Genomic DNA, 24,268 nt, shown 5'->3' on the forward strand with positions numbered 1-24,268 from the left:
GTGCGGGTTGGGTTCCGAAAAGACTGTTTCGTACACACTGACATCGCCTGACCGTCGACTGAACTTGTGGTCGGATATATATAACGAACTATTCATATATACGCATCTTTGCGCGGCGGTTTACGACGACATTTGATGGCGCACAAGAGCCGATAATCAAGTATTACGACCTCATGCCCGATTGAATCGCTGGACGCGCAGCGGCATGCGAGCGGATTCGTTCTCCTTCCCTTCCGTGCAAGGTGAGTTCACGAAAGACAGTTTCCACACGATTCGGTCCTTAGGAGGATAGAAAACGAACTCGCGCACCAACAAGGCGATCACGGCCTCTGCGAACGGAGAAGTATTTCGCGTGAGCACCATATCTTTCGCTTCAAAGATCGGAGCAACGCACTCATCTCGATCTCTGCAAACTTGAAGCCCAGGCATCCCCTGGATCCGCTGAGGAAAGTCATCCTGATATCCAGGATTAATCGTCAGCGTCATTGACAATGCCCAAGGGGGACTAGAGAAGAGAGTGACGCACAAGTTTGCGTATATACCCGGGACCTGCGCCTTGGACACGCCTTCCGGCAAGCCCTCCATCCACCTCGCAGGATTAAACTCCCCCGCATCCGGTCCCCAAATCCGTTCGTCTCTATTGCACCCCGCAATACCTAGCAGCACGCTCTGACCCTTCCTCACGGGGACCTCGTCGATCTCCTTCCCGTCCGTACCGACGGCAGGGAAATGAAGGGGAAGGATCGCGTCTTCACGTGCATTCCTGTGCCACATGTGGATCGGGGGGTGCAGTCGCAGGACCTCTTTCACCACCGCGTCGAGGTAGGGAAGCGAGGAGAGCGCGTCGTAGTCGATCGGGCTGTCCTCAGGAAAGGTGGCGATGAGCTGGTCTCGAAGACACTGTTGGACGTCTTGATGCAAGGCCAACATTTCGAAGGATCTGGCGAGCGCGCTGCTCGTGGTATCTACATACCCTCAGAAGTCAGTGTTGGCGGTCGTCGCTTCATAGCTATGAAGCTTACCGGTCCCGGCAAATAGGATATTACTAATGCGCAGTGAAGTTATTACATAGGAATGCTATCGATAAGAATGCGGGAACTTACCCAATCTCGGAAATGAGCACCTCTGGCGGCATACGCATGTTCTCGGGGAGCTCATTGTTCGCCTCGACTGCGCCAATCAGAAGTGGTAAGTAGCACTTCCATGAGCTACACATTGTGCGAGAGGAGAGCAACGCACCGAGCTTCGTGTAAATGTCGGAAGTGACGTCCTCGCTACCTTGGCCGGTTTCTAGCATCATCTGCCTCTTCTGATAAATGTCCGTCGTATACTTATGTAAAGCGTCCACCACATCTCGATAGTCTCGAATGCTGCGGAACCTCACGGAAAGGAGGTCGACGCAATAGCGCATAACCGTGGAGACTATACCAGACCGGACGTAAGCCACTAATCCGAGAACCGGCATGAACGGCCAAGTGGCTTGCCTGGACATGGAAAATAGGTGAAGAGGTGGAATTGCGGTTCAGTCGGAGAAACCACCGGCCTAAGGAGAAAGACTTACAGCAGTTTAACGAAGGTATGGCTGAATTCGTTTTCCTCCATGCTCTGGTCAAAGACGCCGAACGTATAACCTATGCCTGCTCTGCCAATCATCTCGAGCGAGGCGCGGGACAGCTGGTGGTACATGTCGATTTCAATCGCACCACCATCGACGCCGTCTAAGATCGTAACACGGAGCTTCGTATTCGTTCCATAAGCATCACAGGAATCGGTGCTAGTACGAGACTTGAGACATACCTCATTGGCTACATCAAGGAAGACAGAGCTGAGACTTCGTATGTTGGTGGTGGAAAAGTGAGGAAGCATGATTTTTCGTTGCGCTCGGTGCGCTGCGCCTGCAGAAGAAAATGTCTCCATGAAGCCATCATTGCGATCGTCTGCAGTCAAATACCTTCCAAAGACGGAAGCGAGCGACCAAAGTTTAACAACGTGAACCTAGAATTGGACCATCGAGCACTGCACCCAGATTCGCAAATGAAAGAAAGCACGTACCCGACAACAGATCTCAGTTCTTCGAATTTACCCTCATCCCTTATAAGGATGTGCTGCAGCGCGCGGGGGTCGGTAACGTAGAGCTGCTCATCCTAGGGATACCATCAGGGACCATCCATGCGTAGAGGAATCCGCGTACTCACTCCGATAAAGCCGTTGAATTGAACAATACTGCCGAGTTTGGCACATAGCTCTTGCTTCTCCATGCCCGCGATGGGATCAAGGATGTCTGCGAGGTTTCCTGCACTTCAGTATATTAGCGTGAGTGGGTAGCCGAGAGGTGATATATAGCCATACCCTGCAAGAAGCCCGCGACAGGCAATCTAGGAAGATTGCGGAGGATGGACTTGGTTACCAATCTGCGGTACATCGACCACATCGACCATAGCAGAAGAAAGAGCCCAACGACGAGCAGGGTGGACATCGTGAGATGCCTCGCAATAGAATCTGCGCAGACAACGCTAGAAGTTCTCGAGAGCCGGTTCGGATACTTATATACTGATAGGAATTCAGTTTACAGTTCAAATAAGATGCTAGCAAGGGTAAGCAAGCTTGGTCAGCGGCTCCGCACCTGAATACTTGGAAGTTTCCGGTTCAGCCTTATTACGTTCTCCGCATGGACGGAGGGCAAGCACGACCCATCGATCAATGCGTAGTTGACGTCCGTATGGAACCCGTAGGTAGAACGGGCCGGAAACAGCTCTCGTTGGGTTATAATATTGCCATATCGAGGAGCTCTGGAAAGCTTCAGCCTCCAGTGCAGCGCTTATGGTAACGTGCACGTTGATATACATACGGATTGGCGTTGGTCCATGCGCCCCGTGATATGCTGTCGTTCGGATGTTCAACAAAGTTCGCGCTGTACAGGCAGAATTGGGGGGATGACTTACCAAAGGATGTCTCCTTGGGAGAGCAAAGGCAAACACGATATTTTACATTTGCCCCATTCGCATCGTCGGGGACGATTCGACGATCCCGGTGTCGATGCTGCACGTCAGGGGGCAGAAGAGCGATCATCCGGAGCTTCATTTGCGGGGAAGCTCGGTAGAGAGAATCGGAACCGAGGGAGTCAAAGGATGCCTGTCACTATTTCCCTGGCTGGTCCAGGTGATGGAAGACGAAACCGAGCTAGGAACGCGTCACTAAAACGTGACGCGCAGAAATCGCAAGGTTGCCTGTGCTACCGATGCTGAAAGCATCACCCCGGAGACTCACGGCTGAGAATTACGTTCGCCGTGTGTCATACTTCAGGATACAGCCAGACAACTGCACAGACAACGTTGTACGTCGAGAACAGATTGCTCTGTACTTGTATTCATAGCTCGTCTCTGGACGAGGACGAGAGCCTGGGCTTGTATGACACTTCCACCCCTGGGATCGCACTCCTCGGATCGTTTCACACCCTCCTCTGACGTGTCACCGCAGCTGTCGAACGCCATCGACCTGAATACGGGAAGGCCGTCGTTTCCGGTCAACGACAACACATCTTCAACTCTCCCACAGGACGTCATCGTAGTGTTCAGCGCACTCCAGCGTGAGCGAAGCCAAATTTGGGAGAGTCCACTTCGACCGGCCATCGGTGGAGGGGTTTGTTGTTCAAAAAGCTTTCACGAAGGGTATTCCGGGCGTCAGAGAAATGCGGACGGTGTGAATGGAGGGCTGCTCTGCGAGGACCTTCCGTAAACCCCAGTGGTTTCCGTGGAGCGTCAATGTCGTCATAGACTTTGAAGGAAGGAGAAGAATGCTGCCTAAGGGGTACATAACGTGCAGGGGATCCCGTGCTTCATAGTTGAACACGAAGGGGTGCCCTGCGTTCTGGCGGCGCGGGGAACATCTTTTGAAGTAGCGGCCATAGCTCATCAAGCGCAGTCGGTCACGAAGGTACGATAGCGGGGACACGAGCTCCGAGTCCTTCATGAGGTTGAAGCAAGAGCAGACGATCCAGAATTTGGTATCCCGAAGCGAATCCATCTTGAATGACGGCCCAGCATCGACTTCCATATCGACTTCCTCATCCACATAGACATCGTGTTCTTGAGGACACACTAGGCAGCCGACCAAAGCGCGTCTAGTCATTTCCATTAGCGGTCCTGGAATAGTGCTTCGTATTTCCGAGCGCGCTCCAACTCGATCTGCGTATAGACATATTGAGGGGGAGCCAACAAGTCAAGGAGAGCGTGTGTGGCGGGCTGTGACGGGGATCCGATTCCGGAGAATCGCGACTTGCTGCACATCTTTTTGGACCACGTCAACACGTCAGGATTCATTCGATTCAACCTCCAGCGTTTCTGTCGAGACCATGTACTCTTTGCTGAGCGTAGACGAAGAGAACTTCAGCTGTATGCTAGGACATCTCTTCGACAGTGACTCCCGCAACGGCGTGATCCGAAATCGACTTGCGCATTCGTGTCCCGGCGCACTTTGATGGAGATGACTTCCTCATTGGACGTCCTTCTGTTCATCCGCCGTGTCTGCAAACATTGCAGTAGACAGCTCTTCTCGAGGCTGAAAACGGAAGAGTCGCGAACGGGAAAAGGAGTGTTTTTTGTGCAGGTAACGTTCGCGTCTTCAGGTTCATACCGACACGAGGTGGAGACTGACTGCGTCGCCCCTCCTCCCTATCAGTCTCATCAGATCACGGAAGTCATTCTCGGATTCGCCACGTCCGTCGCGGACCTTGCTTCCCTGCGTCCAGAATTTCTCGTGCTGACGCACAACTCCTCAACCATGGCTACCGTATTCCTCGTTCCGCGCCCTAGAGCATCGTGAACATCCAAACCATCTAAACTGTGTTGGCAACCTGCCTACCGATATTACGCCTTCGACACCGTCTGGTGGCTGTGTAAGACGCCCCAGCCTGTTGAAATCTCGAGAGGGAGTACTCCTGGCCTAACGCCCCACAATTCGCTGGAAGCTTCAATTGTGGTTGTCTGACCCTGGAACCAACTGACATCATGGGGATTAGGACGGTTCGAATGTGTGCATGGTGGAAAACGCACGATTTTTACGACCTTAGTCTTGGAGGCGTTACCCCACCACGCATGCCCCGGCTCCGAACCGAGCTAGTACGACGAACGAACTGGTCGCGTTGCACATTATACTACAGGTCTTGCTCTGCGTCATATCTTGCCCAAATAAAATTTCTGAGGAAGCCAGCTGTATCGGCGAACAGGGCGTGGTTTTTCGAACAAGGAGGTGGCGCATCGATGTTCCACGGCCACCTGGGACGCTGGAAAGAAGAATATATTACAGCGTGACCTGCTCTGCGCTAAAAGCTGAAGGGGGCAATAAGACAAGATGTCATCGTTGACTTCACTCTGCGTCGAACGCCGTGGACAATCGCCGTACCAGCATTATGCGGACTAGGACCGATAGGAATACGGCGATCTTCCGTCTTGCCCGCACCGTTGCCTCGTCGGAAGAATATTAGAAGATTACTGCGATGCATTCAGCTGGCATAGTCAGCCACTGCTCAAGACGAACACTCACGACAGTGATACTCGTCAGAAAATCAATGCGCCCCACGGTTCGTGTCGCAATTTCTCCCGGTTGAGTCTCCTTGTACCCGTTTCCCCGAAAGGTATGTTCGAGACAAGGGTGGCAAGAGTGGCGGCAGCGGCGACAGGGCTTCGGCAGCCGATACTCATTGACTGCGTGTGACAAGGTGCGATAGACATCCCAACAAATTCTCGGATGTCAATAACGTTCTACACAGTCCATGGAGTGCTGCACGGATATGATATAAAGGCCAGTGTGCTGTGTAGGTTTGTAAGTTCTAAGTTCGGTTGGGATATTCCGATTGTGGGAAATATCCCCATCGATCCACGTACGAACCTGTCTTCCAGCAATCCTACCGGCCTGCCCTATGTGGCGTCCGCAACCTGGCCCTTTCTTGGACGACGCTGATTATCACGTTCATGGTCATCGGTCCAAACTCTTGGATATTCTGAACACCGTTGATATCATTCTTCCTGGTCTCTGAGGAATCGCGTCAAACCGAGCCCCTTCGCCACATGATAACATGGTATTCACAACGTGAGTTGACCGTCCCAATTCCGACGTGGAACATAGGTTCTGACACACATCTTAGCTTTTCTCGGTTCACGCCTATGGCGCCGCCCAAGGAGTGGAGAATCTTAAGGATCAACCTATCCTCGGAGAATCATGGAATCCTCAAAAGCAGTGGATCGTCAACGACACCGTGCATTTCAAACTGCCCCGTCCACACTCTCCCTGTGGAATTGCTTATCGAGATCTTCTCATATCTTCCGCCACATGGTGCAACACAGAGGAGTAATCCCGCAGTGGCATCGGTATGCTGGTGGTGGCGCTCAGTGGCACATCAGACGCGGTCACTATGGAACGTGGCCCAAAACGGCTGGCCCCAACGATCTCTTGCCCATCTGAATTACGAGTTCACATCAAATTTCCCTATCCACGTACGGTGGAACGAAGAGCTTTCTTGGCTTTCGCTATACTATCACGAAGATGAGGAGCTACGAATGCTTCTGTCGGAGCAGTTGCACCGCATCGCAATTATGGAGTTAACAGCGCCATCGGATTTTCTGGACAATATGACTGACGGCGCCTCTGAGCTGCCGCTACTGAGGAAGCTCTGCTTTAAGGAAATATCCTTAGGTTCCCAGTCGATTATGCCCTCGTGGTACGGCAAAAAGGCTCCGCGCCTGGAGATTCTTTCTTTACAGGGTGCGCCAGTGCCATGGCAATCGACCTTTATCCAGTCGGCAGCCTCTCACCTCCGGAAACTGGAGGTCCGGTACCCTCGTGGAGAACGGTGCGAGGTTGATAGCTTCCTCGAGTGCCTGGAGAGCATGTCGGCGCTGGATAGTCTTGTATGGGAAGGGCATCTTCCGCACGCAACCGCTGGGAAAGTACTGGAGCCACCCATCAGGGTGCATATGCCCCGTCTCCGCAACCTCCGCTTGGCTGGAGAAATATGGAGCTGTGCCGGTATCGTACAGAGTCTTTCCTGCGGTGGACCGGTTAGGGTGAGCGTTTCCGTAGAAGGCGGTCCTGATTCTGCGGCCTGCTCCTCCATGCTCGACATCGTCAAGTCGTTTTACGGAAAAGGGGCCGGTTACGAAACCCAGTTGTCCCTCGCCGTCTCGAAGGACGTTTTTGCGATCGGAGTCGGCCGGCCTCGGCCTCAGGATTATCCTACCAATATGAAATGGTGTTACCATTTATACATGTATGTGGCATTTCACGATCTTCCTCCAACCAGCACCGGCCCGCATGTCGCACGATGCCTTGCTTCACAATATCCGGCTTTCGACTATCATTCACTCCTGATAAACGGCGCGGACATTCATGATGTGAACCTGTGGTGTACTCTGCTCGGATACCGTGAAAACATGGATCAAGTCAGGTCTTTGATCCTGGTGGGGAGTTCCACGATTACGTCCATGTTCGGCGCCATTTCCGAGTATCGACAAGGAGGCATGCATGTCCTACCGTCGCTCGAATCTATTGACCTCGTGGACACGTCGTCCACAATAGGATTCCCTTGGATCCGATCTCTGGAAGAGGAAGCCAGGATTCGTACCTGTTTCCAGTTTCATGCGCTTCACACAATTCGTATCAAGCAGCACGGATTCATGGGTGCCTGTCGTCATGCATGCTGGCGTAAAGTCGTGGCGCTCATTGTACGGATGAATCTGGTCAGAAGGATGCAAAGATTCGTTCCTGTCGTCGAATGTGACGCGTGGGCTTCGACTAGGCCCCGGCGGGGCTACAACTGCTATTTCGCGGACCTTATCGGGCACGATGGCCTTGATATGGGTGAACGATCTTGGCCTTGGAGAGAAGGGGGAACATGGGAGGGTTTGGCAATGACCGCCCTCGCGTCGTCGGGTGACTGGTCTTCCTCAGCCACGGTTCTTCCCCAGATTGATTTCTATGCTCCACCGAAAACTCATTGATACATTGGGAACACTACTATGCCGTCTCTATCCCGACAAAATGTTACGTACTCGTTCCCGCAAAAAGTATGGAAACGCCAGCACGTGATTGACGCGCGGTTCTCCTCCTCGCCTTTCCGCATGGCTCCTCGCGGTACAACTGAGTTTACCCCTTCGAAAAGGGGACGTATACTTGCGCTTAGAGAAGAGGGATATACATACCAGCAAATTTCAGAGAAAGTTGGAGCCTCTGCATCAGCATGCCAGAAGACTGTTCGACGTGATCAGATCTACCATACCCGACAATCCCTGCCCAGGTCTGGACGGCCACGCACTCTCACCGACCGGGATCGTCGCCGAATCATCCATACGGCTCGAAAACATCGCTTTGATACATATCATGCCATTTCGGACCGTGTCGGGACTGTGTCTGCCCGCCAAGTTCGGCAGGCTTTGCAAGAAGCTGGTTATCACCGACGAATAGCACGCCGAAAATTCTTTCTCACGGCTGTAGCTGCAAAAAAGCGACTTGCCTGGGCTAGAGCCAACTCAGGAAGGGACTGGGGTTCAGTAGTATGGACAGATGAAAGCTCTATTGAGCTGGGAGAGCGTCCTGTGCACCGCAAGGTCACCCGGCTACCTGGAGAAGAATTTCTGCTTGACACGATTCAGCCCACATTCCGTAGTGGCAGGAAATCGATCATGGTATGGGGCTGTATCTCTTACAAGAAGAAGGGCCCTCTCATCATCTTGGAGAAGCCGCCGACAGTACCGGGTGCAAAGGGAAGGGGAGGGCTAGGTGGCAAGGAGTATGTTGAACAGGTCCTTCGAGGCCTGCTATCGACATATGTCAGGCAGCTATCACACGAGCAGGGAAGGGAGATTCTGGTTGTGGAAGATGGAGCACCAGCGCACCGAAGTGCCCTTGCAAATCAGGCCCGTTCGCAACTCGGTATCAAGTCACTGCCGCATCCAGCAAGTTCACCGGATCTCAATCCCATTGAACCAATCTGGCTATTACTCAAGAGTTGTGTGGCAGATATTCAGGGTTCCTCCCGATCCATTGAGGCCCTCCAATCGGCTGTGAGGGAGGCTTGGGATGGCATATCAGACAAGGATGTTGAGAGGCATACATCTCAGATGGATGCACGTGTAGAAGCAGTCAAAAAAGCTCGAGGCTGGCATACCAAGTTCTGAGTCCTTAGCATAGATCCATACACTGTATAGTTTATATTAACATGGGTATACTTGCCATTACTATGTGCGCTCGTGAGTTGGAACCTCCACTTTGTGCGATATGCATGGGGATTGTGGCTGTGCGTTTCCATACTTTTTGCGGGAACGAGTACACCGTGTAATCAATGCGTCCATTGATGCTCCGCTATATTCGAAAGGCAAGACTGCCAACTACGTTGGGACCAATACATTCTGATAACGTTTGGGAAACAGCATCACACTAATTGTCACATAAGGGTAGATGCACCGACGGCTACAGCAGCCATGTAGACGGCGACCATTGTCGCCCGAGTTCGACGCCCATACGTTGCGTTTTGAGCGTGCTTCTCCTCCTCCTCTCCCATCGTCTTCAATCCTTGCTCCGCCTCTTGTGCCCTCGTCGCTGCTTCCTCCGCACGCGCATCCGCTTGGGCGATCCGCGCGCTCGCGTCTCTGGCCAGTGCAGCCGCCGCCTTCGCCTTTTCCTCAATCTCCCGAGTCCTCGCCTCCGCCATCGAGAGTTGCACCCTCGCCTCCCTTGCTGACTTCTCCGCCTCGCGGATCTTGATTTGAGCCGTTTGTAGCTTGCTCTCGGCTTCCCGCGCCTTCCACTCTGCCTTCGCAGCTCGAGCATTGGCCTCCATCATCTTCTCCTTCACAACGTCGCTCTGTGCCTGCCCATCCAGCAACCTCCCCTTAAAGGAGTCCATCTGCGACTGAAGCACGCGAGTTTTCTCGTCTGCCTGGCGGGCTCTCGCAAGTGCTTCAGCCAGACGAGAGCTCGCTTCCTCAACGCGTACATCTGCGGCGCGTGAGCGGGCTTCCGCCTTCTCGGCCCTGCTATACGATCGTCCGATCCGCAAATCGGAGTCCCTCAGACGAGCGACGGCCTCTTGGTTGCGCGTCTCCGCATCATGCGCCCTCTTCTCGGCGTCTTGAAGGCGGAGCTTCGCATCGCTCGCCTGCCTTTCCGCTTCCATGGCCATCTCGTCCGCCTCTACGACCTGCCTCTCAAGTTGTTCGACCTTGGCGCGAGCTTCCTCCACCATCTTCTCCGCCGAAAGGGCCCTCGCGTCCGCTTCGGCGACCCGCATCGCAGAGCCGAGTGCCCTGGCTTTCGCCTCGCCGGCTCGAAGGCCGGCTTCCAGAGCTTGGTCTTCTGCAGCCTGGCGTCGCGCATCCGCTTCCGCCGTCCGCGCGTTGGCCTCCCGTACCAGCGCATCGGCATTCGCCGCTCGTTCCTCGGCATCCAGTGCGCGGGATTCCGCATCGCGCACGATGCATTCCTGTTCAGCTAGCTCTCGTCGAACTTCTCGCAGCTCGGATGCCGCCGCACGTATTCCGGATTCCAGCCCCGCGACTCGTGCGGCTAACGCGAGCGCTTGCGCCTCAGCGTCCTTTCCCCGTGTTTCCAGCTCACGAGCTCGAGCGTGGGCGTCCTGAAGCTGAATGTCCAAGTCCGCAGCACGGGTTGTCGCATCCAGCGCGCGCTGTTCCGCAGCCTCGAACTTGACCTCGGCCTCCTCCACCTCGGCCTTCGCCAGCCGCATCGTCGTCTCAATCTCGTCGACGCGGTCATAAGCGTCTTGAACGCGCCCCAGCGATTCTTGCGCCATCGCCTCCGCGGCGTGAACTCGGCGGTCGGCCTGGTGCAACCTCGCTTCGGCCTCCTCAGTTCGCGCGTCAGCTTCGTCAGCCCGCACGAGAGCGGCACGAGCCATGGCCTTCGCGTCTTCCGCCCTGGCATTCCCTTCCGCAAGCTTTGCCTGCATAGCTTGGACGGATTGGCGCGCTTCGTCGGCGGCTCGCTGGGCGATACGTTCCCTATCCTCGAGTTCTGCCATTCGGGCGACCATCTCCTTCACCCTAGCTTCCGCCTCCGCAGCTTGGATGCGAGCGGCTTCGGCCTGAGTCTCCGCTGCCTGGGCTCTCGCGTATGCTTCGTCGGCCTTGTCTATCGCTTCAGCCTCCCTGGCCTTCGATTCTTCCGCCGCCCTCTGATGTTCTTCAGCCAACCGGCGAGCGTCTTTCTCTCTGGCCTCCGCGCTGCTGGCCCTCTCTTCCGCGATCCGCGCAGCGTTCTCCACCTCAGCCGTCCGTTGCTCTGTAGCGACGGCCCTCCCGTCCGCCAGTGAACGGGCCTCGTCCACCTCCTTCTGCAGCTCCTCCGCCCTTCGTTCGGCAATCCTCGCCTTTGCCTCAGCAGCGGCGATCGCCTCCGCCTCCCTCACGCTCGCGGCCTCCGCGTTCCTCGCGTTCGCAGCAGCCACCTCCCTCTCCAATTCCTCCGCTCGACGTTCGGCTGCCTCCTTCTCCGCGATGCGCTCTCGGAGGAGCTCCTGGAGCGCGGCGTTACCGGACCGGCCGGCGAGTACCTCCGCTTCGAGGTCCTTAAGGCGCTTCTTCCGCAGTGAACCGCCGAAGCCGAGCTTGGCCTTGATGCGGTCGCGCATACGATCCGGGGCGGCGGTCTTGGTGGACGGGGCGAGCGAGAGGACGTCTGTGCTGGTTGCCGGGGGAGAGGATGATGTTGCGGGGTTATTGTTGATGCTCATAGTGAGTAGAACTTGCAATCTGGTAGCAGGGTAGCGTCAGTTGAATAATCATACGCTTGAACGGGACGTCATTTCGTACCGTAGTGGTGGTATGAAGCTGGTGGTTCAGGTCGGACGGTGTCGCGAGCTGCGCTGATACTTATGGTGAACACGACCATGGGACTCTGTGCTGTGGGGCGCAATGCATGCTTAACACGCCTACAAAGAGGATCCATAACTCCAGCGCGTTCTCGGGGCAGAAGACAGGACCTGGAATCTCGTTGCATGATGTGGCGGTGCTCGCGGAAGGGCGGGTGTACGGCATGCGTGAACCCTCAAAGGTTCAACGTGTTCACGGCGCGTCCACAGCGGAAATGAGGGTACAATCGCCTGTTGTGGGTGGCAGCGTCTTCATTTCGTGCTAATCGCCTGCAAGACATCCGTTGATGGGATGGTCGCACTCTGGCCAAGATACACGTACGAACTACCATTCGCCTGGAGCGGCTTGAGGCGATGATCCACACCCGAGTCCAGTCGTATCAGAGCACTGTAGTCGGGAGGACAGGCTGGAATGAACGAAGCTCTTGTCGGCACGATACCTGGACCGATGTAAATAGCAGTCAGACGTGCCCGGTGTGACTGTAGAGATCGTGATGAAAACTGGTACGAATCAGCTACGGAGAGCATCTCCTTCCATGCTCTGAGCAATCGAAAACATCAGGCAGATGCGTAGGATTCGATGTCAAGTTGGAGTGTGAATACAAATCACAGAAAGCACTGTACTTCTATTTGCGCAGCACGGACAGAATTCGTCCACCCCGGAAACCTTGAGAGCAGGAGTAATCGTTAACGCCAAGGAGACGTATCAACCACCATTCGAGCTTTCATGACTCACCTCGCTTCCGCACACAACATCAGCATGTCCCCCGACTTCAGCTGTTTAATGAATTCGTGATGGCGCTCCAACGTCATTTCTTTCCTCTGCCACCGCTTATCCGCGTGAAGGTTGACATAATACCGTAATGGGTCGCCCGAGCAGTGACGGTCCAAGACGACCTGGTCCAGGGGCACGTCGGCCGCCTCCCTGTCGCAAACGCGGAGGTCGATCCAGGTCCAGCTGTTATTGTGCGTCCCCTTGTCTTCGGGAAAGCTGCTCCATCCTTGATCGTGGCTCTCCGTGACGATGGTGACCTTCACAATGGACTCTGGGCGAGGTATCGGCGGCGTCCGAACGAGGACGCGCGAGTGAGCAAGGTTGCTCGCCGAGACGGTGCGCGGCAGTTGTTCATCGAGCCGGCGCGAGTAGCGGGTGTAGTATTCGGCCTCGTGCAAAATCTGGTCGACGAGCTCGATGGGTAGCAGGTGGAGGAGGCTGAGTCGGACGGTGACGATGTCGGCGCGGGACGGATTGTGGAGAGGGGAAGACGGGCGATTCGGAGAGGTCGCGCCTAGTAGCGACGAGACTCCAGAAGCTACGAGCGATAGTACGTTCATCGTGGTGTCTGTCAACGCGACGGTGATGGTGCGGGATGGTGAGGAATTTCGGACTCAAACCTTTGGGAGGAGTGTGATAATACTTATCAGGGCAGGGAAGCCAAGGACAGAAAAACGACATCGGCACATGATCGTGGGAAAGTACGATTTCTATGAGCTTGAGACGCGTTCCGGGCGTGTATGCAATACGAGCGCTACAGTGGCGAATCACCGGTCGTTCGGAAGGCGAAGCAGTGGAGGAGTACGATACCGTGAAGGCCCTCAGCCTCGCGCGCTCAGCCGCTATGTTCGGCAGTGGGACTACGGTCTGGGACGTCTACAATGTCAATGATACCACAAAGGTACGGTTATTTTCCTTCTTCTGTCTCATGTACCCCTTTCGCTGGCTGTAATACAGAGTCAGCCGTACGTGCTGAAACGGTTGTGGCGCGATGAATCACCCAGCCTAGAAAACGACATGATTCCGGATGGCCTCGAGGATTCTCCTGTTGTTCGGATTGTGTGGTCCAGGGATGCTTACCTAGCCGACGAGACTCGCGAAGATGTTCTCGTGGTGATCTGACAATGTACAGCGATCAAAGACGCTGCGACGAAAGTAGGAGACCACTACAAGCCGGGCAAATGGAAGCTGAGCGACGTGAATATAGCCGATGAACGCGTACACACGGCCGTAACAGATTATCTCCATTTTACCACCGTACAGCAGTACAAGCCACGTAATCGTATCCGGACCTATACCTTGATGTTGACGCGTGGCGCTGAGATTAGGCGCTTCAAGAACTTCCCTGCGCTCTTGAGTCTTGACCGCCATGCGCGACGTCATCCAAGGTAAGACCGACAGCGCGTATGACACCTCATCGGCGCTAACTGCTAACGTCAGGGCACAAAGACCTATGGTTCCGGGACGTTCTGTATAGGGAAATCAGCCCTGGCAATATTCTCATCATGTCGCAGGACAAGGATCGCCCAGCGGGATGTTTGATCGATCTTGACCATGGTAAGAAATACAAGAAAGAGGAAATGACAAAGGCTCCTATCGCAGGAACAGATATTGATGACTATGACGTGTCACTCGTCATCAGGCGCGCCAAGTTGGGATACAATACGACACTCACAGAGGCGGTCGCGTCGAGGCTATTAGCTGCGATGGGAACCCCGGAAATGGCGGTGCTATTCATCAACGAGGCTAAAACGTTTTGGGATGATGTATGTTCAACGCTCGTCGAGCGTGTTTCAAACAAGCTGACGCTGGATGCAGATCCCAGGATTTATCATACCTGATCTTGAAAGAAACGTAAGTACTGGAGCCACTCAGATAGTTCCAACGCCACTGAAACTCTGACAGATCGAATGGCCCAACGTCAATCTTGTCGCGCGAGATGATCACACACGTAACAGGTTTCACCCTAGATGCTGCCGCCTATGCAAAAAGCGACTGCGACTCCAAAGGTCCTGTCCCTAAGAAGAACAAGATGGAGGGGAATTGAATCTTTGGTAGGCGCACGCGGTAAAAAACCGCATTTGAACTGATGGTTCATTCTTCCTAGCCTACATTGACGGTCGTTCGACGCTTTGCCTGTTTTCCGCCTCCGCGCTTCGCTCTCATCGTGCTCTGATCATATGTTGTTGCAATGCTATCCTTGGCCGAGATTCAGCGGATATCGATATCAATGATGTCCATTCGCTTAATCGTGCTTTCTTGCTTTCGTTCCTGTTGTCTTGGTTTGTATACTATCACGAATTTATGACGATCACGACCATGCGACCAAACGTCTGAGTTGCTTGTCATCTCCCAGTGGAAAGCAACCGTTCTTCGTGCACTTGATCTGTTTGCTTCGTTCAAGAAAGCCACGCAGGTCTTGCGCCTTTGACCCAGAATTCGATTGAGTAGTACGCCATTTTCAATCCCGCAACGTAAGACGCTACCGAGCGAGCATAAAGCGCCGGCCCCTACGCTCCCAAGCACGATGTTCTCTCATACGATCTTGGCCCCGGTAACCAACACTTGGTCAACACAACAAGAACAAATGCAAGAAAACATGCTTGCGGAGCACCGCTCGCGAGCTGACCATCTACGATGCGACGAGGATGCGATCCGTCGCGCTCTGTGCGTACAGGCTCGAGCGCGGGAGCAAGGGCAGGCGTGGAAGCGTGCAGGTTGTCTGAGGTGGGCAGGTCCTCGGCGACAATGCCTGTTGCTCCGTGATTGATTGCAACGGCGATCGGATGCTTGCCTGTCTGATGAGTCCCAATACGGCATTAACCTTGTCGGATAAGCAGTGGTCGAAGAGAAATAGATCTCAAATATGTGCTGATTGGCCTTTTCTCCCGGCGATGGACATCTTCTAACATGAAAGACAAGGGAGTGATCGTTCCTGGTGACTAGGTGAGTGAACTAAGGGGAAACCGCTCACACGCGGGCTCGCGTTATCATGGAATCGAGGCATCCATAACGAAATGGACTCCAGGATTGGTTCAGAATATACACTGGGGACCAATCAAACGAGGAGCTCATGGTGCGTATATTTTTGGGATGTTGTTACGAGGAATGCTTCTGCACTTCCCCCCATCGATCGGATGAAGGGCACCGCCCTGGAAAACCTGGGTTCTCCAACGGCCCTATCATGTACCCACTTCCCGGTTTTGGCTTGCCCGTTGAGGAGCCGACAGGTTTGGATAACAATCAGTTTTGGGGGCACGGGAAAGGCGTGTTGTTCGACGCATCCATTTCAGAGTGTCCACCCAGAAATCTGACACAAGGGGGTCCATTTTGGGGCATAGCATGCAACGTCGACCGTCGGTTGCGGTCGATAAGCATGACTCGGCGTGTATTCCTATGTTCTTGCTGTGTGGCGTCTTGTTCACATTTAAAGTCTCACGTCTGAGACCGCGACACCTCGGTGTTCACCTGATCCCAATCTGACTAGCCACAGACCCTATCCTATGGTTTCATCCTACAAGGACGCCGAGGGGGGTTACGCCACCCACCAGCATCTCACTCCAAACAACACCAGCACCTCCCAGACTTACCATAGGGCTGGCATTACATCGGCGCGTGAAATGACTACCAAGGTTCTCGCCGAGGTGGGAGGTCGTGCCTGCACCATTGACACTCTTGATTTCCTTGAAGACATTCTCGGCTCAAACGGTGATGAGGTCGACTTAGCTCATGAGGTCTATAAGAAGTTGGAGGACGCCGGACACTACGACACGAACATCAGTCTCTGGAAAGACTTTCCACTGGAGATCGAGCAGGAGCAGGAGCTTTACGCGCCTTTCGTCAATGCTGCCACTGCAATCGGCGACACACTTCGAACCCTAGGTCACGAACCGCGTACGAGTGTGCTGTGGACGGATGGCGCGAATATTTCTCCTATATCCCCAAACCTAGCAGCCCCCAAGCTCCGCCCTGACATCCTGGCGACAATCGGACAGCGAAACCTGGACCAGGAGCAACAAGTACGTCCATTCCCTCATATCCGTCACTGTTTCGGTCTGATCCATTATACCTAGGTGATTCCTCACTGGACTCGCGTTCACTCCCCGGTAGAAGTGAAGAAGAAATCTGACGACGATACTGTGGCGCCTGCCCTCGCACAGCTTGGGAACTATATGCGCATGGTTCTCTCCGAACAAGTTAACCGTCGCTTCGTTCTTGGCCTGCTTCTCTGCGGGACGGAGCTTTCGATATGGATGTGCGACAGGTCCGGTTTGGTGGGAACGCACCGTGCGTTCGACATACACGAGGCGAGTCCCTTACCTTCGCGTTAGACTGCCTCCTCATGCGTATTTATGCAGTCTCCGCTCTTGTTTATTCGCACCATCATGGCTTTCTATCGAATGGATGCCTTGCGTAGTGGCTGGGACACCGATATGAAGCTGTTGCGAACGCGGAATCACCAGCTCGAAGCTGTTTGTACCTCGGATCTGACTGTCATTCCAGCCGACTTTGGGGGCGACATTTACGATACAAAGTGGCGAATCACGGTTCGATCGCAGAACGGTGAAGTGGAGGTGTTTGAAACAGTGAAGGCCCTTAGCCTCGCGCGCTCGGCAGCTATGTTCGGAAGCGGGAGTACGGTTTGGGACGTCTACAATGTCAAGGACACGGAAAAGGTAAGGTGCCATTCCTTCCGCCTACCTGTTGCTGACTACCATCGGGGATCAGTTATATGTCCTGAAGCGGTTGTGGCGCGATGACACAGCCGGCTTGGAAGCTGACATGATTCCAGGCGGCCTCGGCAATTCTCCTGTCGTACAAATTTTATGGTCCCGGGATGCTTATCTGGATGGTGGTATCCGTGACGAGACTCTCGGCGTGATTCGAGGACGCACTACGGTTCAGGACGCCGCCACGAAAATAGGAGATCAGCCCAAGCGTGGCAAGAGGAAGCGGAGTGACGCGAACTCCGCTGATCAACGTGTTCACACCGCAGTCACCGACCATTCCAATTTTCAAACCGTATTACAGTACAACCCATGCAACCGTATCCGGACATACACCTTGATGTTGACACGTGGCATTGAACTCAAGCGGTTCAAGAGCGTACCTGTGCTGCTGAACGCCATGCGCGACGCCATCCAAGGTATGTCAGACTTCACTATGTGCTTACCCTTATGGATGCTGATATGATTTATAGGCCACAAAGACCTGTGGTTCCGTGGCGTACTGCACAGGGATATCAGCCCTGGCAATATTCTGATCACATCGCAGGATAAGACGGGCAGAGTGGGTTGTTTGATTGATCTTGATCATGGGAAGAAGTACGAGGACCACATGATGTCTGCCCCCAGTCTATGGAGCGTAAGCTCTCAGAGGGCTGCCGTACTTGTTGAAGATGAGAAAACCTATCATGACATTGATCTCAAGGAGACGGACGCGATGAAACTGTTGGCTTGCTTTGGACCACGCGATGCACACATTTTCTTGGAAGAGGCGGCACTGGACATTTGGCCGGAAGGGGTACGTATCCAATCTGACTGGACGATCATCGTATAGAGGTTGACGCTGAAGACGCAGATCCCAGACTATATCATACCTGAGCTCGAGCCAGACGTGAGTACAGGGTGTACCGAGACGCATAGTATGATTGAGACTCTGGCAGGCGCGCTGGCCCAACGTGGATGCCGATTCGGAAACAGGATTTATACACACGGTACGGTGAATCCTGTTAGTTAACGTCGATGATTTCAAACATTCTCTTCAGGGAACCAAGGCATTCATGAGTGCTGAATTATTGCCTCAAGGGCGGCCATATAGATACGCCATTAAACGTCCTGGTGGGCCCATCAAGCAAGGTGTCATCCATGACATCGAATCCTTTTTCTGGGTTCTCATCTATGTCTGCCTTGTGCGCCGTGATGACGGTCGCTTGCGCGATGAACTGCGCTCGGACCCCCCTGAAGGCGATACATATGCCAAGACTCTGCATAACATCGTTTACTGCCTGTTCGACACATCGGACGAGGAGACACTCCGCTCCAACAAGTTCGAATTGTTTGAGAACCCTGCAGACATGGAAAACTACGTTATTCGCTACTTTCACCCGAGCATGGCATGTTTGAAACCGTTCGTGCGGAAATGGTGGAAGCTACTCATCTTCTCGTATCGGGCATACAACGCTTTTACGCCCGGCGTCATACACTCGCAGGTTCTCCGACTTTTCAATGACGAAATCGCGACCTTCGGCGAAACGGGCACGCGTGGCGTGGCTGGCGCTACTGAACCATTCCAGCCGAGCCCGGAGCGTCCGCGAGCAAAACCCGCACAGCCCGAATCACGAACGTACCCTGTTGGAACGGGGTTCAGACTGGATCCTGCCGCCTATGCGAAAAGCAGCTCCGAGTCTGAAAGTTCTGCGCGCAAGAAGGCGAAGTCGGAGAACAATTAGTTGCTGGTAGGCACACGCAATGATCGCATATGATGAAATGACGATCGATCGTTTCTGGTCCACATCCGAGGTCGCTATGCATCGGTCCCGCTCCGCGCTTCCCTCTCGTCATGCTGTCCTCATACGCTGTCGCAATGCTATCTAGGCGGACGTCGATGGCGCCGGTTTACTCTGTGCTGCGACATCCCCGTGTTATCTACAGGTTGCTTTCTTGGTTCCGTGTCCATGAATTGTTGTCGAGGTTTTTGTACGAAGCTATTGACGATCACGATCATGTAATCGAACGCTCGAGTTGCTTGGCGTTGAATAGCGCCTAAGGCGATCACGCTCTTCATTATTGCATGTTTCTTCGATACGCGTAAGTGGCGTGTTTATGTGAGATCGATTGAGCAGCACATCGTTGTATTCTCGCACATAAGACATCACCGAGCGAGTACGAACGCGCTGGTCACTACGCTCCTACGCTCCTACGCTCCCCAACACGGTGTTCTCCCCCACGATCTTGGCCCTGGTATCCAACACCTGGTTTAACCCAGCCCTCGCCGCCGCACGGAGCGCCGCTGGGATAGGCACTGCATTTACCTCGTACTTGAGGTTCGTGGCGAGCAGCAACGCTCGTGAGCCGACTGTTCACGTCGCGACGTCGACGCGATCCGTGGCGCTCTGCGTGTACACTGCCTCGGGGCTGAGGATGAACGCCTTGGCAGGCTCGGGCGCGGCGGCAAGTGCAGACGCGGCGGCGAACAGGTCGTCTGGCGCGGGCTGATCCCACGCGACGACAGCCGTCGCGGCATGGTTGATAGTGAGCGCGGCGAACACGGTGTACTCCGCTCCGGTCGGATACCGTTTCCAGTATGTGTCGTTTCCGAAGGCTTGAGGTACAGTCCAGACGGATTGAGGGAGTTCGGGGCCGAGGATCTGCTGGCGGGGGTGGAAAGAGTCTAATCCGGTCGGATATGTCTTCGAAAAGCCCTTGCAGTTGTCGCACCCGCAGTCGCCGTACTGGAGTTATTAACGTGTCAGCAGCAGCGACAGAGAGAAGGCAGGGAGAGACGTACGTCTGGAGTGCAGACCGTGCCCCACTGCGAACCGGATGTGACGTTACCGTCATGTACACATCCTGCATCACAATATCCGCGCCGGCAGAGTACACCGTGAAGTAGTAGTCCTGGCAGTTGAGCACGAGGCTGACGGGGTGGTAGCCCCAGTCGAGGCCGTAGATCGTATCGTACGCGAGCTGGGTCGCGTTTAGCGGGTCCTCCCATCCGTTGGGCTCGTCCCCGGTTGAGAGTTCGGCCGGTTCTTGGTCCGGTCCACCTCTTTCGCGACACCAGTGAGATTCGTGTACGTTCATCGCATGTCGTACATGAGGTAGATCCCAAGCTCCTGCATGCGCGCGACGACGGCGGTGGGGTTGTTGAACGAGTCGTCACGCACAGCACAACGTGGCCACGAGGGTATACGTACGCCCACGATGCTTGGCACCATCGGCGTCGCCATTTTCAACGTGTCCACATTTCGGTGGTGAAAATCCACGAATTCACATCTCGGCGGGGCAGAAGCATCAATATCATCGATACCCGGACGTATATCCATATCCTCCACAATATTGGCCTGCTCCGAACCCTGACAGAACCGGTTACCGTCTTCGCCTCATAGTTAAGTCGTGACAAGGAGCAAAGCGCGCACGCCAACCGCGCCGTCAATACTATCTGTCGCGCTCTCGGCGTACTCCGTGTCGGATAGGAAGGTTAAGTCGAGGGCCACCGCTCTTCATGTGCTTTATTGACGTTTTGTTAGGATGTCATAAAAGTGTGACCTTCACGAGTTCATGCGTGTCTGACTTGCAAATACAGAAGTAAGTTACATTCTATATCCGTCTGTGGTTAGTGATGTAGCGTTGCGTAACCACATGCGTACGTCGGAGTACTTCAATATATACTCGCTGTCAGCTTGTAGTGATATAGGGTATGCGGTTGACCTTCGCCTTTATTTCCTCCGCGCGAGGACGACCAGGGTCTGATAGTGTTTACCCATCTCCCCTTTCCTTTCCATCATCCTCTTGGGCGACCGTTGGGCGACGTTTATGTTACTTGTGTGGTGTTCTGACACCTTTGCTACGGATGGATGCATCGGACTCGGTCCGGATGACGCTCCTGGTGACGATTGGGCGACAATTGTGCTACACGACGATTGTGCTACTCCGCGGTGTTTTGACACCTATGTGTCGGATGTATGTGTCGGACTCGGTCCGGATGTCGTTTCTGTGATGCCCTCTCCGCAATTTGCATGCGATGTCCGGCCCTCCCCCTCCCTGACATCCCCCCCCTTGGGCGACCGATCTCTTCCGCGGCCGTTGGCTATGGATGGATGGATCGGACCTGGACCGGATGACGCTCCTTCCATGCTACTATCGCAAGTCGCTTGCGCGGTCCAACCCCCCTTTCCCGCTTGCGTTGCGCAATGCCTGTTCTATGCCCACATTATGCCTACTGTAGCGTGTCGACGCACAAGGGTTCGTGTACGCTACGCATATCGAATTGGCCCATCGACGTGCGCTCCTCACCACCGTCGCCGTACCTGCCCCCCTCCACCTCTGATGTTCTGGGCGACCTTTGGGCGACGTTTATGTTATGTTTGTGGTGTTCTGACACCTTGGATGCGTCGGACTCGGTCCGGATGACACTCCTTCGATGTTACTATCGCAAGTTGCTCGCCCCCCTGTCCCTTTGCGTTGCGCATTCGAAGATGAACTGAACCTGATTGTTTCCATGACCCGTGTTCCGTGCTCTTTGCCCGGGTGTCCCATTCGTTGTATGTCTTGCGGGGCTGTTTTGTGTGATGCTTTTCCCCCCACCCCCATTTTGTTTTTCCCTACAAGGTTTTTTTGCTGAGGGGTGGGTGGTTTTTAATGCACTATCGGAACTCCCTGTGTCGACACTCGACGGCTGAAGTGGGCGGCCGCTAGGTAATGTATTAGACAGCTTTCAAAGTCGATATATATCGAAATTGAAAGCTCTCTATTGCACATAGTAGCACATACATGTACCTAGTTACTTGCGCCAGTGCTGAAGCGGTGTGTCGGCTGTTATACAGCTCACGGGAACCGTGGATGCACTGTGTGCACCAAGCCGTACGTATTGGCGTGCGGTGCGGCAACCGGTTGTTCCGCTATTGGGACCGCGCCGGAAATATACCTACCTACCTATCTACCTCTTCTCCGCGTGCCACAGGCGATGCATATGCAACGAACCCATTTCAACCACTACCACCGGCGTCAGGCCTCGTGTCATCTATGTCAACCGCGCCACCTTATATCACCCAACCAGGCGCAGCATCAGGAAACACCCCCTCTGGGAATTAGTATCATAAAGGGGGGGAATGCCAAGTAATTACTGGACTATCCATACAGATAAAGCCATTTTGGGGCATTTTACAGTATATAGGAGCATATAGGAGCTAATAGGAGCACATAAGTACAAAAATGAGGATATCTGGAAGGTCCCCCTGAGCATTTGTCACAAAATGTTCACAAATATGTGGAATTTTATGAACTTTTTGGGCATATTTTGCTGATTTGTAACATCAATCATCTCTTCAATATGATATATTTTGGTTCAAATAACACCAGAAACCTCCAGACTTCATGTCACATCTTGTTAGATGTCTTCAGAATTTGGTCATGTGTACTATCCATTCATCAGGTATTATAATTACATTGTGCAGGAATCTGTATACATATGTGTGATTCAATCTTCTTCTTATTGTGCCATATCTCATGGGGAGCCAAAACAGATGGCATTGATGTATTACATTACAATAAACTCTATGGTTAGAGTTCAGCCGCCCGTGGCATGTGCGTCAAGCCTGCTGCGATGAGCATGTCGAATCAACTGCGGCACACCCCGAGCGTGGGGTGCCAGAGTGGCATTGAGTGGGGCACGAGTAAAGCAGGTCGGGAGCAGCGGGCGAGAGACCGAGCGTCACCCATTGCCGGGAGCTTCGAGTACGGGAAACACGTGCCTTCGACCATGAGAGATGTGCAGCTTCAAGCATGGGAGGCGAGGCAGGGTCAAGCATGGCAGCTGGGTAGATCAAGCACGGCGGCAAGGCGGGATGGAGCACGGCACTGCCGCAGAGTCTAGCACTGAAGGCAGGTTGGGGTCGAGCACGGGTGCACCGGGTGGGGGATGGCAAGGCAGCGGGCTTGGCGCAGTCCGGAGCAAGCGCATTGGCGCAGCAAACATCAGGCACATTGGCGCAGCGGAGCCGGTCGCGTTGACGCAGGTGAAGGCGGACGCGTTGAGCGCATTGGCGCAGTCCGGGACAAACACGCGGGCTCGGGCTCGGGCAAGCGCGTTGGCGCAGCAGATGTCGAGCGCTCTGGCACCATGGAGGTGGGTGCTTTGGCGCAGCGGGGACGCTGAGCGGAAGACATACGCAGTGCGCGCTCCGGGCTGAGCGAACGGGAGGGGAGGGAAGCTGCGCCAAGCGCGACCGCATTGGCGGTTTGCACTCGGCATTGAGTGAAAGAGGGCGGGAGGAGGAGACGACACCGAGCGCGATCGCGTTGGCGACTCGCGTTTGGTACTGGGCGAATGGCAGGTGCGGGGGTAGAAGCGGCGCTGAGCGAGACCGCGTGGGCCGCTCGCACGCGGGGAGGGGCAGACGGCAGCGGTGGTGGTGGAAGCTGCGCCGAGCGAAACCGCGTCGGCGGCAACCGCTCGGCAATGGGCAAACGGCAGACGGGGGGTGGAAGCAGCGCGAGCGCGACGCTGACCACGACCAATGGGCACCATGGCGTCGATGGGCTTGATACCAATCATCATGGGCTGGTTCACCGAGCGACGAGGGAGAATGCCGGGCGCCTTGAGCGAGGCACGGCTACGCTGGGTGGCCTCAATGGGGCCCTTACCGTCGATGGGGTTGCCGAGGGCGTCAACGACACGACCGAGGAGAGTAGGGCCGACGGGGACGTCGACGATCTGGCCGGTACGCTTGACGGTGTCACTCTCCTTGATGAGACGATCGTTACCGAAGATGGAGACACCGACGTTGTCGGCTTCCAAGTTCAAGCACATGCCACGGACACCGGAGAGAATTCCACCATCTCCTCGGCTATAAAATAGGTCAGTACCTGGCTTATGATAGGTACCGGGAA

General features: G+C 54.5%; 8 protein-coding genes across 8 annotated transcripts in view; 4 read left to right on the plus strand and 4 right to left on the minus strand.

The window, feature by feature from the left end:
* Nucleotides 1-171: 171 nt before the first annotated feature.
* On the minus strand, nt 172-2,476 carry PUNSTDRAFT_135607 (cytochrome P450; the record flags this gene model as incomplete). Its single annotated transcript, XM_007385134.1, has 12 exons — nt 172-329; nt 395-456; nt 527-965; nt 1,023-1,045; nt 1,104-1,170; nt 1,240-1,484; nt 1,562-1,737; nt 1,798-1,895; nt 1,952-1,995; nt 2,053-2,144; nt 2,196-2,293; nt 2,350-2,476. The coding sequence occupies 12 exons, from the start codon at nt 2,474-2,476 to the stop codon at nt 172-174; spliced, it is 1,629 nt and encodes a 542-aa protein (XP_007385196.1).
* A 6,388-nt stretch (nt 2,477-8,864) lies between these two features.
* PUNSTDRAFT_19762 (uncharacterized protein) lies at nt 8,865-9,170 on the plus strand (the record flags this gene model as incomplete). The annotated part of the gene is made up of 1 exon (XM_007385135.2): nt 8,865-9,170. A coding segment is annotated over one exon (306 nt), but the record flags the coding sequence as incomplete, so codon positions are not given.
* A 266-nt stretch (nt 9,171-9,436) lies between these two features.
* Nucleotides 9,437-13,216, minus strand: PUNSTDRAFT_45484 (uncharacterized protein; the record flags this gene model as incomplete). Its single annotated transcript, XM_007385136.1, has 3 exons — nt 9,437-11,762; nt 12,204-12,422; nt 12,618-13,216. The coding sequence occupies 3 exons, from the start codon at nt 13,214-13,216 to the stop codon at nt 9,437-9,439; spliced, it is 3,144 nt and encodes a 1,047-aa protein (XP_007385198.1).
* Nucleotides 13,217-13,368: 152 nt separating this feature from the next.
* PUNSTDRAFT_135609 (uncharacterized protein) lies at nt 13,369-13,778 on the plus strand (the record flags this gene model as incomplete). The annotated part of the gene is made up of 2 exons (XM_007385137.1): nt 13,369-13,557; nt 13,614-13,778. 2 exons carry the CDS (start codon nt 13,369-13,371, stop codon nt 13,776-13,778), a joined length of 354 nt encoding a protein of 117 aa, XP_007385199.1.
* A 247-nt stretch (nt 13,779-14,025) lies between these two features.
* Nucleotides 14,026-14,703, plus strand: PUNSTDRAFT_45485 (uncharacterized protein; the record flags this gene model as incomplete). Its single annotated transcript, XM_007385138.1, has 4 exons — nt 14,026-14,044; nt 14,097-14,422; nt 14,482-14,510; nt 14,562-14,703. The coding sequence occupies 4 exons, from the start codon at nt 14,026-14,028 to the stop codon at nt 14,701-14,703; spliced, it is 516 nt and encodes a 171-aa protein (XP_007385200.1).
* Nucleotides 14,704-16,309: 1,606 nt separating this feature from the next.
* PUNSTDRAFT_144526 (uncharacterized protein) lies at nt 16,310-19,319 on the plus strand. Its single transcript, XM_007385139.1, has 8 exons — nt 16,310-16,675; nt 16,730-16,963; nt 17,015-17,332; nt 17,385-17,802; nt 17,857-18,179; nt 18,237-18,272; nt 18,322-18,372; nt 18,424-19,319. The coding sequence occupies exons 2-8, from the start codon at nt 16,829-16,831 to the stop codon at nt 19,105-19,107; spliced, it is 1,965 nt and encodes a 654-aa protein (XP_007385201.1). The 5' UTR covers nt 16,310-16,675; nt 16,730-16,828; the 3' UTR covers nt 19,108-19,319.
* Nucleotides 19,320-19,737: 418 nt separating this feature from the next.
* Nucleotides 19,738-20,607, minus strand: PUNSTDRAFT_135613 (uncharacterized protein; the record flags this gene model as incomplete). The annotated part of the gene is made up of 4 exons (XM_007385140.1): nt 19,738-20,109; nt 20,166-20,189; nt 20,237-20,426; nt 20,474-20,607. The coding sequence occupies 4 exons, from the start codon at nt 20,605-20,607 to the stop codon at nt 19,738-19,740; spliced, it is 720 nt and encodes a 239-aa protein (XP_007385202.1).
* A 2,206-nt stretch (nt 20,608-22,813) lies between these two features.
* PUNSTDRAFT_88901 (uncharacterized protein) overlaps nt 22,814-24,268 on the minus strand; it is a 2,514-nt gene continuing 1,059 nt past the window's right edge. Inside the window, exon 4 of the mRNA XM_007385141.1 lies at nt 22,814-24,225. Within this exon, the coding sequence (XP_007385203.1) occupies nt 23,202-24,188 (987 nt within the window). The 5' untranslated portion in view covers nt 24,189-24,225 and the 3' untranslated portion in view covers nt 22,814-23,201. The remainder of the gene's footprint in view (nt 24,226-24,268) is intronic.

This window comes from Punctularia strigosozonata (assembly GCF_000264995.1).
Source record: "Punctularia strigosozonata HHB-11173 SS5 unplaced genomic scaffold PUNSTscaffold_8, whole genome shotgun sequence".
Lineage (NCBI taxonomy): Eukaryota > Fungi > Basidiomycota > Agaricomycetes > Corticiales > Punctulariaceae > Punctularia > Punctularia strigosozonata.

What these genes read in the sequence shown, in the direction of transcription:
- PUNSTDRAFT_144526 (XM_007385139.1), top strand. Translation starts at nt 16,829, where the DNA reads ATGCGCATGGTTCTCTCCGAACAAGTTAACCGTCGCTTCGTTCTTGGC. An exon ending in GTGCGTTCGACATACACGAG is followed by an intron (nt 16,964 to 17,014) that starts GCGAGTCCCTTA and finishes GTATTTATGCAG; the next exon opens with TCTCCGCTCTTGTTTATTCG. An exon ending in CATGCGCGACGCCATCCAAG is followed by an intron (nt 17,803 to 17,856) that starts GTATGTCAGACT and finishes TATGATTTATAG; the next exon opens with GCCACAAAGACCTGTGGTTC.